The sequence below is a fragment of a genome, unplaced genomic scaffold, assembly GCF_019419815.1.
Source record: "Pyrus x bretschneideri cultivar Hongxiangsu unplaced genomic scaffold, Pyrus_bretschneideri_v1 Contig24, whole genome shotgun sequence".
Lineage (NCBI taxonomy): Eukaryota > Viridiplantae > Streptophyta > Magnoliopsida > Rosales > Rosaceae > Pyrus > Pyrus x bretschneideri.
This window is the reverse complement of record NW_025999546.1, coordinates 5,869,388-5,880,436: the sequence shown is the minus strand read 5'-3', so window position 1 is coordinate 5,880,436 and position 11,049 is coordinate 5,869,388. Positions and strand designations below refer to the sequence as shown.

At 36.8% G+C, this 11,049-nt stretch overlaps 1 protein-coding gene across 1 annotated transcript; it reads right to left on the bottom strand.

The window, feature by feature from the left end:
• Positions 1–2,076: 2,076 nt before the first annotated feature.
• Positions 2,077–3,333, bottom strand: LOC108867984 (uncharacterized mitochondrial protein AtMg00810-like). The gene has a single exon (XM_018650004.2). The coding sequence runs from the start codon at positions 3,331–3,333 to the stop codon at positions 2,077–2,079; it is 1,257 nt and encodes a 418-aa protein (XP_018505520.2).
• Positions 3,334–11,049: the final 7,716 nt, after the last annotated feature.

Genomic DNA, 11,049 nt, shown 5'->3' with positions numbered 1-11,049 from the left:
CAAACCTTGACTAAATAATGAGACATCTGTTCTTTCTAAATTGATTAAGAGAGTTTATTAGAGAAGCAATGTGAAAATCCTAGATTAAGACCTAGCTAAATAGTCGCATTAATTATTCATATGACCCCCAAAAGTGATTATTTTCAGTGAACTTCTAAGAACCACAGTTTTTTGCTATCAAACTTGTAAGAAACCTGTGAATTTCCAAGAAGGCTCTCTATTTCAGTCACAGACGACATTTCACATTTTCATGGTTGTGGAGATTATGGGGACCATGCGCGCCATTCAAAATAAAAAAGACAATGCACTTCCAACAATCGACGACACAAAACGTTGAAGAATCAAATGCCATACCTTTCATCTGTTATAATATGTAAGTGCCAGCTGCAGATATGGTGACAGGAATATTAGGACAACAAAATATTATTACCTTGGAGAGCAAGAAGAGAGGGACCACTTAATAAAGTCATATATATATATGTCATCATTTTGTATCTATTTTTAACTAGTGTGATTCCTAGCAGCCTCATGATTTTCTTCTTAACCAGAGCAATTTTTATACTTAAAATTGGCCACTGACATTTTTGTTTTACTTAAGCTGTGATGTGTGAATATATTTTTTATGAATTTAATTTAGAAATTGGACATATCAACTATATGCTGTCCATTCTTAGGTGCAATGATTCATCATTGACTTGTATTTTCGATATCTATAAAAAAATTTCCTTAACCAGAATGTAACAACTACAACAAAATAGTTGTTTAGCGAAGAATAAATAGTTGCCTTAAAATGTCCATAGTATGTCAATAACCTAAACCCAAGTGGCAAATATTCAGAAATATGTGTTACGAAGGGACACCTTAAATGTAAAAGCACCTTTTGTAGATGAAAATTAAACCTGAAAACCCTAATTCTGTTTGGTTGGTGAGAAAGTTCAGTTGAGAGAGTTATAAAAAAACTCTGATTTTTTATTAATGAATCATGATTACAATGAATTGTAGATATAACAAAGAGAAACAGTCTTCTCATTTAACAAACATGTGTGTGTGTGTGTATAAACTAATTATTATAATTTTGTACGTTTTCACTTGCCAAAAGAAAGATTGTTCATACAGAATGAGAAATACTATTGATCTTGAATTTATCCCGCCATGAACCAAAACTTTTAAGTTACTTTGACCACAAGATCACAAGCGAGACAAATACGAATTTTGGGGGAAGTAAGAGACTAGTATGGGAGCTCCCGATGATGATGATTTTGATTTGCTCTTCTTGGATTCCGTTGAATAAGGCACTTTTATACTTGCAGTTGCAGAGCCTACTGCTTCATCGGAGACCTGCGACGATGGAATGAAGCAATTCAGGAAAGTTGAGAAAACTGTCATTGTGACTTTGCTTCGGATCTCTTGTAATTTCTTTTTTCGATCGATATACCTCTTGTATTTGTGTCTAGATTAATGAAGAGTTGTGGAAAAGAGCAAGGTGATACTGGCTCTGTATGTTTTCTTTAGGCTTCAATTAGCTGAGCAAACTGAGTGTATATATAGATAGTGAGATAGAAATGGGACAATATTATATCTGTTGATTAACTTGCAGGGCAAGGAAGATGTCAAGACCACATGCATTGTTTATTAATCTTTTTTATTGCTCTTTCCCCTTGGGTGAAATCACCACCCCACGCGGCTGCTTTGACCAGCCGTTAAACCAATTAACAAAAAGCACGTTGAAATTTCCTACCAATTGAGTTAACAATACACATAAAGCACCACGCATGGTATTTAAGGTTGTATTTTCTAAAATTTGACTAATCAATATATTACTTGAGAGGCACCTGTTGTTAAGATAGCTACAATAACAGTTTTTAAGAAGAGAGATAAAGGAGATGAGAGAAAGTTGTATCAGTAGAAATGTTTTTCTTCATTAGAAAACTATACGATTTACATTGTTCACTTATATAGAAGTTTTCAATGCCAAACTTGCAGAGCAAGTACTCCTCTTTAACTACCTCCTTATATCAACTAACTCCCTCTAACCAAAGCAACAGATTCTAACTAACCAACTATATGTATAACAACCTATTTAATCTTTTGACAAGTGGCTTTGTTTTGACCATTGATAACTTCCTCACTTGGATAACACTCTTGAACTTCATCCTTCTTACATCCCCCCTCAAGCTGATGCTCGAGAACACTAAGCATCAGATTGTTGCAATGTTGCTGAAATAATGGTGCAGACAAGCCCTTTGTTAGGATATCTGCTGATTGGTCTGTCGAAGACACATGTTGAACTTGAAGATCACCCCGAGTGACTCTCTCACATACAAAATGATAGTCGATCTCAATGTGTTTGGATTTTGCATTGAACACAAGATTTGTAAAAAGGGCAATAGTTGAGACATTGTCACAATATATCAGCGGAGAGGAATGTAAAGGTATATGCATATCACATAATAGTTGTCGAATCCAGGCAAGTTCTGCAGCCGTGATTGCCAACGCTCTATACTCAGCTTCTGTGGATGATCGGGATACCGTGTGTTGCTTCTTTGATGCCCATGAGATGGGGTTGGATCCAAGAAATACAACAAATCCTGAAGTTAATCTTCGATCATTTGGATCTCCTGCCCAATCTGCATCACTATAAGATTGCAGATGCAATGGTCCTGATTTAAAATGAATGCCATAAGTGGATGTCCCTTTGAGATAGCGAAGGATTCTCTTAACTGCAAGAACATGAGAAATCATAGGATTGTGCATGAACTGACAAGCTTGATTGACTGAAAATGCTATGTTAGGTCTTGTAAAAGTAAGATACTGAAGAGCGCCAACAACACTTCTATATTGATCAGGACTGTGATACGACTTCCCATCATCCTTGAGGAGTCTGTGATATGGGAGACATGGTGTAGCACACGGTTTAGAGTCCTGGAGGTCAACTTTATCAACTAACTCATTAATATACTTTGTTTGAGACACAAACAAGCCTTCTGAGGTGTAACTGATCTGTAATCCCAGGAAGTAGTGCAGGAGACCCAAATCCTTCATTTCGAATTCTGCAATGAGAGCTGTGATCACTTGGTTAATCAATTGAGTGCTGCTACCTGTGAGAATGACATCATCAACATACAAAAACAATAACACCGTGCCCTTGGAAGACTGTTGAATAAACAGTGAGGGATCAGCCTGTGAAACTTGAAATCCCAAACTTGGTAAGAAGTTGGTGAACCTTTCATTCCAGGCTCGAGGAGCCTGTTTGAGACCATATAATGATTTGTGAAGTTTGCAAACATAGTTTGAAGGATGTGTGACACTCTCAAAACCCGGAGGCTGTGCCATATATACTTCCTCTTGAAGTATGCCATGTAAGAAGGCATTTTTGACATCTAGCTGCCTAAGAGACCACTTGAATTGAGCAGCTAAGGCAAAGATCAGCCTTATAGTTGTAGGTTTTACCACAGGATTGAAAGTCTCCAAATAATCAACACCCTCTTCTTGACTATACCCTTGTGCTACAAGTCATGCCTTGTACCTTGCCACAGACCCATCTGCATATTTTTTAATTTTGTAGATCCATTTACACCCAACTAAATTCTTATCAGGTGGTAATGAGACTAAAGACCAAGTCTGTTGAGAATGAAGAGCCGCTATTTCCTCTTGCATTGCAATCTGCCATTCAGAAACTTGGGAAGCAGTTTTGAATGTTTTGGGTTCAGAAGTAACCGTAGCTAACAAAGCTTTCTTTTTGAACACCCCATTCTTGGACCTTGTTTGCATGGGATGTACATTCATTGGTATGGACAGAACCACATTTAGTCTCTCAGGGTGGAAATCAGGATCCACAGAGATATGGTGCTGTGTACTGGAGCTAGGTGGAGGCAACTGATGTAGGGAAGAGGCACAGGGTATGTGTAATGCAGTTGTGTCATGTGCAGGTAAAGAATCAAACTCTCGAGCACTAGATGCACCTGTTTCCAAGGATTCTAAGGTTCGAGATGCAAAAAGAGATTCTGAGGCACTAGATGAATGCATAGGCAAGGACTCTGTGGTGGGAGATGATATGGAATGAAATGAGGGTGTTAATGCTTGATTTGTTAATGTGATGACTGGAGTTAACTGGGGTGGATGCATTGTAATATGTGATGATGCAGAAGATAATTTGGAAGTGTGTGACACTTGTGAAGGTTGAGTATGGAAAACTAGCTTCATCAAATAAAACATGTCTGGACACTTGAATTTTACCAGTGGCAAAATCTAGACATAGGAACCCTCTGTATTGACTTGCATATCCCAAAAAGACACAAGTTGTTGTCTTAGGTTGAAGTTTAGAAGTATTATATGGTTTTAGCAAAGGAAAACATGCACAACCAAAAACCCTGAGATGTTCAATCTCAAGAACAGTGTTATATAGCATTTGAAAAGGTGACTTCATGTTTAAAGAAGCACAAGACATCCTATTTATCAAGTAAGTAGCAGTAGCACAAGCATGAACCCAAAATTGGTTAAGTAGTTTGGTAGTTTGAAGAAGGGTTATTGTTGTTTCTACAATATGTCTTTGTTTTCTTTCTGCCAAACCATTATGTTCAGGTGTATATGGACATGATTTGTGATGTAAAATCCCATGTTGTGCTACAAATTGGTGAAACTTGGTACTTGTATACTCACCACCACCATCACTTTGAAAGATTTTAATTATAGCAGAAAACTGTGTACTCAAATAGGCATGAAAATGAACAAAAGTGGCAAATACTTCTGATTTATTTCTTAATGGAAAAATCCATGTGTAACGAGTACAATCATTTATGAAGGTTTCATAATACTGAAATCCTTCATAGGATAGTAAAGGGGCAGGTCCCCATACATCACTGTGGATTTTTTCTAAAGGATGTACAGATTTGTTTACAAGAAATTGAAATGGTAATTTGGTGAACTTTCCCTCTAAACATGGTGTACATATGGATGAACATGTCTATAGTGATGCAGGTACTTGAGATTGATGTAGAATTGCAGAAGTAATTGCATTGGATGTGTGTCCTAGCCTTTTGTGCCATATGCTTGAGTGAACTGGTTTTGCAAGGAAACATGAATGAGATGTAGGTGGTGAAGCTTGCTTCTGTGAAATGGTGAATGGTATAGGATAGTAACCAGCTCTACACAGCCCCTTGAGTAGGATTTTCCCTGTGGATTTGTCCTGAACCCAAAAAGAAACATCATCATAAATGAATCTACACCTATTGTCTTTACATAGTTGATAAATGGATAACAGATGCTGAGAAAGCTTTGGAACATGTAATACATTCTTAAGAATGAGGGAATGATGAGGAACAACCAATTTAGACGTGCTAATATTGGAAATATGCAAACCTGCACCACTTGCAGTGGTAATTGTATCAGTTCATTGATATGAAGTGGAGAGGTCCAAATTTGCCAATTCAGATGTCATGTGTGATGTAGCACCAGTGTCTGCAAGCCAAAATTGTTTAGATGATGCTGAAGGTTGATGATTGGCATGCATAGCACTGAGATTAGTGGTTGGAAGCCTCCCTTGATACGCAAAATTACTTCTGTGGTAACATTGAAGGGCTGAGTGTCCATATTTCCAATAGATTTGACATTGAATAGGAGAGCTCGAGGCAGTGTTGGTATGTCTTTGAAAGCAATCTGCAACAACATGACCCTTTTTGTTGCATATTTGACAAGTAGGAATCTCAGAAGAGTGATCCGGGCAGTGAGATTGATATGGCTTTGGAGTACCAAAAATGCCGGGATTACCGTTGGAAAATTTGGGACCTAAATTGTATTGAAATCTGCCTCTCCATTTGCCCCTGAAATTGTTACCCTTATAATTGCCAAAGTTGTGGTAACTCCCATTGTTGTAAGATCTAGTATTATAATTGGAATTAGCAAAACTGGATCCTCCATTGTGCCTGAAAGATGGATCAGAGGAGGACCTTGGTTGAACTTGATCAAGAACAAGTGATTTCCCTTTGTCAGATTGAATTCCAGCAACCATGGCACTACCAAAGGACAATCCGGAAGAACTGTCAAAAGACTGATCAATGATAGCTTCTTCTGCCAGGAGTTAAGACCTGAAGTCTTTGAGAGATATCCCATTCTCCCTTCCTCTGATCACACATCGAAATGTGTTAAATTCTACAGGTAGTCCTTTCAATGTAAGAATTATAATATCTTCATCATCAAAAATTACTCCAGCTGCAGCAAGATGATCTCTTGCATCCTTAATCTTTTGGAGATAAACAGAAATTGATTCTGACCCTTTCTTGATATTCTGAAGTTCTTTCTTCATCTGGAAGATAGTTGCTTTTGTCACAGCAGAGAATCGCTCAGTGAGATTCAACCACATCTCAGCAGAACTCTTGCACCCAATGACGCAGGAAATGGCAGTGGTTGATAATGTGGCAATGAGCAACTGCATCAGTGCACAATCGTGCATTTTCCATACCAAGTAGTCATCATTTTCAACCCCTTCAATGTTAGAATTATCGTTGAACCTTGGTGGGCACTTTCTTCAACTATCAAGAAATCCCATAATTCCATGACTTTCCAGAAGCAATCGGACCTGAAAGCTCCAAGTAAGATAGTTGGAATCATCAAGCTTTACCGTAACAGAAGTGGAGACGATGGAGAGAATACTGGTAATCGGCGACTGAACAATCTGTAACTGAGTTGCAGTGATCATTTTGCAGATTTTGTGAACAATTTTTTACTGAGACGTTTGATCGAACAGTTGGTGGGCAGACGAGAAGAAACCAACTTTTTGAGCGACTGATATGTTTTCCGTCGCCAAAAATCACAGAGAGATGCAAACTAGAGGGTAAAGAAGAGAAAGAAATGCTTTAGAGGTTGAGCGGAAGCACCGGATCGGCCAGTGATGATACCATGTTAAGATAGCTACAATAACAATTTTTAAGAAGAGAGATAAAGGAGATGAGAGAAAGTTGTATCAGTAGAAATGTTTTTCTTCATTAGAAAACTATACGATTTACATTGTTCACTTATATAGAAGTTTTCAATGCCAAACTTGCAGAGCAAGTACTCCTCTTTAACTACCTCCTTATATCAACTAACTCTTTCTAACTAAAGCAACAGATTCTAACTAACCAACTATATGTATAACAACCTATTTAATCTTTTGACAAGTGGCTTTGTTTTGACCATTGATAACTTCCTCACTTGAATCACACTCTTGAACTTCATCCTTCTTACACCTGTCTCATATGATCTATTTTTATTAGACATTTATTTACAGAAGCAATGTGCAAATTGTCCACTAACACCTGCTAAAAAGGATTAGTAGGACCTAATTAATCATTAATTATCATTTTCTCCTGAGCATAATAAAGCTAGACTGAAGATCACCGTTGGTTCTCTCTCTCTCTCTCTCTCTCTCTCTTTGGGTCAATTGACCGTCTGGTTCTTTGAATTCATAGTTGAGTTGTTTTATGAACTTGGAAGAATTCGGTCAATTAAAAGAAAATTACATGTGAATTTCCGAAGTCACTCTCAGAGTCTGAGCTGATAAGTGATCTCATCTGGGTTCTGGAGAGGACCACACTGTTCAAACACAATGAGGTGCTTGAATCTAATTTCAATATATGTGACACATGCAGACAGTCCTGGCCTTTTGATGATGCAATTGTAAATTTCTTAAGAAAGGTTTGAAGTTGCAGACCAATGCACTTAACAAATTGATAAAAAAACGAAGACTCGTTCAAACACCATTTTTAGCACGCACTTACTTCTCTTTATTCATGTTCATCAGATTGAACGAATTAAATAAAATTAATGGACAAAATTAAACAGGATTGTGTATGAAAAAAAAGAGTATATTTATCATTTTCCCTCTTTTTAATGGAACCGTTATTCTTGATTCTCTCATACTATCTGTACCTTTGAAGAATTAAAATTACACAAAAACATGAAATGCTTACCAAAAATCACGATGCTAATACTGAAATACCACACTTGGGGTACGGTTCACCTCTAAAAGGCCAAGGTTTTACATACGTATCAACACGAACAACCAAGGGAAGGAAGGAAGTCATGTACAAATATGGGAGAATTGAGGTAAAATAAGATGCCTATACAGATGGATATTGCTTGAATGCCGATGTACGTAACATCACTTGACCGTATGGAAAAATTCATTCGGTTTGAACTCAATTATATGAATCAAATAAATTGACAGTTTATCATGAGTTATTTGTTCAATTTATTCAACACATATGAATAAATAAATTTAATGATTTTTTCTAAAGATCATTTTTAGATGATAATAAAGAAAATGAACAGTTCTTGTTATGACATTATATCGCAAAACAATGTCATGTCATCATTCAAAGTAAATAAAAGTAATGTGCTCCACTTGCATTACATGCCCACTTTCTCAGGAATTATTGAGCTTGTATGTACAAAAAATTGTCACGTCGTCATTGAAAGTAAATAAAAGTAATGTGCTCTGCTTGAATTACATGCCCACTTTATGAGGAATTATTGAGCTTGTTATGTACAAAATAGAAAACCAATTGATGTTACGAGGAATAACCAAATTATTTATAAGCACATTAAGTTTCCTTTTTTCCTTGACGTGAGATTCATATTTTTAATGTGTATCTTCACATGTGGTGAATTTTCAAGCATAGCACGTGAACAAGATAAATGGGGTGATGTGGAGCACGTGTAGCTGGTTGGCTTCACACATTGGACAACCTACTTTGATACCATGAAGATAATTGAGTTTCCACCATAAAACCAATGGCAATGAGAGTTGCTGAGAAAACTCTCTCAAAATGGGACCCTCAATTGACTCTTTATCACCTCACAGTTTAAAATTCATTCATGTACCAACATTATAAAAATTGTGCGGAAAACATGAGGTGGTTGAGAGTCTATGGAGAGTCATACTTTTAAGAGATTCTCCTTAGCATTTCACATTGACAATGTGCAGAGCTAGAAGCCCAATTTGCTATAAGCTCATATAAGGTCCCTTTTTCCGATGCGAGGTTCATACTACCAACAAAAACAATCCGTGAGGAAGAATTGAACTTGAAGTTCTCTTATTATTTCTTAAAGAAACTGAAAACACTAATTAACATAAACATCAAATCCATAATTACAAAAAGAAAGATATCTAAACATGAAATCATGAAACTACTCCCAGGTACAGGATTCGACATTTCAGCAAGCCAAAATACTCATTCCGATACTGCTTTTCCCATTTGTGTTTGAATGATCACAAATTCCTCCTTGACTTCAACCTGCCACACGCTGCCTAGCAAACTGGCACCAGGGCACTTCCCCCAAAATTCGTATCTGTCTTGCTTGTAAAGTTGTAATTCTTTGTTTACTGCAAGAACTTCAACTAATAATGAATCTGATCGAAGAAGTGTATATTTGGCCTCATGCGTATATACGGTATACCTACTTTCATGATCATATCATCATGTTGAAACGACTATGGGAGCTCCCGATAATGATGATTGTGATTTTCTTTTTTCAGAGTCCTTTGAAGAAGGCTCTTTTCCGCTGCTGTTAGACCCTTTTGCATCATCAGAGATCTGCGACGGTGAAGAGGGAAAAAAGCAATTGAGAAAAGCTGAAAACATGGCCATTCTTATACCGCTGTGATCGGTTTAGACTTGGCTGAGTGAGGCTGCTTAGCAAAGTCGAAATGGATGGGAAATGAATAACAAAAAGTGAGAGAGATATGAGTTGTTTTTAGGTCGTTGATTTGCTAATATGGTTGCTCAGTATTTATAGTCGGATGTAAATTTGACTGTTTGCTTTATTAAATTGCGCGGCAAGGATAATGTTGAAGTTCAAACGACTTTCTTCATTAACTTGAAAAGCAAGCAAAATTTTGAAGGTTCTGTCAACTTTGTTGTTACACGACTTACGAGGTACTAGGAACGAGCGCGGCTGCTTTGACCAGGCAAATACTCCATATGGACTGAGCGTGTTGAAACGTGTCAAATCGATATAAAAACTATACTTGTGCCATCGTCTATAGATGTTCTATACACACGATTTTAAGTGGGAGAGAAATCAGCCATGTCCTAGAAGAGGGAGGATCCTGTGAGGATTTTTTTGCGAGGATCTGAAAGATCAATCAATCGTATTTATTCATCGTATATCGTGCAGTTATAAATTATTTTAAAACTTTAATTTAAAATTGAATATAAATAGTACCTAATGAAAATTGATCACACGATGTCCGATGAACGAACACGATTGATTGATCTCCTGATCCCCACAAAGAGAATCCTTGTCCCTAGAAGAGGATCATCTTCAGATCCATTTTGTGGGAGTCCTAGGGATCCCCACATTCTAGCCGTTCATTGTACATCGTGCGGTCAGTTTTCGTCAGGTACTATTTATGTTTAATTTTAAATAAAAAAGTCAAATAATTTCTGACTGCATGATGCACGATGAATAACAAAGATGTAAGGATCCCTAAGATCCCCATAGAGTGAATCTGGATAAGATCCAAATCCGTTCTATAATTGTAAATTCTTATTATTTAATTGACAATTTTCTCAACCAAAAGCCTAAATTAGCAGAGGATTGGAGTTGGTTTAATTGCACCTTCACCTATTTTGCATAGCGAAAGGCAACGGGAACTTGTTCAATTGATGTGAATTACTTAATTGCAGTAGCAATTTTTTTTTTCTCTTTTCTCACCCATAACGTGAGATTGACAAGACAATTACGGTTCACAAAAGATATGAAAAATAAATAATTTTTTTCTTTCTCCTCGCTAACGAAGTGAAATAGCCAAGGCAATTACTATCCACAAAAATATAAAAAATAAAATTTTGTATGAAGTTTTTGTATGGGGAGTGAATAAGAATATGGTTGGGATTTTTCTAAAAAGAAATTGAATTTTTCAGATTGTTTTAAATTTATTTTTATTTTAAAAACAACGGTAATTGTTGGATATATAATCGGTGTGACAAATTGACGAGATGATATCATGTGGTACGAAGCCTGCCAACTGAGGCCAACACGTGCAACACATATGCATGACTCAAAAAA

Excerpts from the sequence above, each read along its gene's own strand:
- LOC108867984 (XM_018650004.2), bottom strand. The coding sequence starts at position 3,333 with ATGGCACAGCCTCCGGGTTTTGAGAGTGTCACACATCCTTCAAACTAT.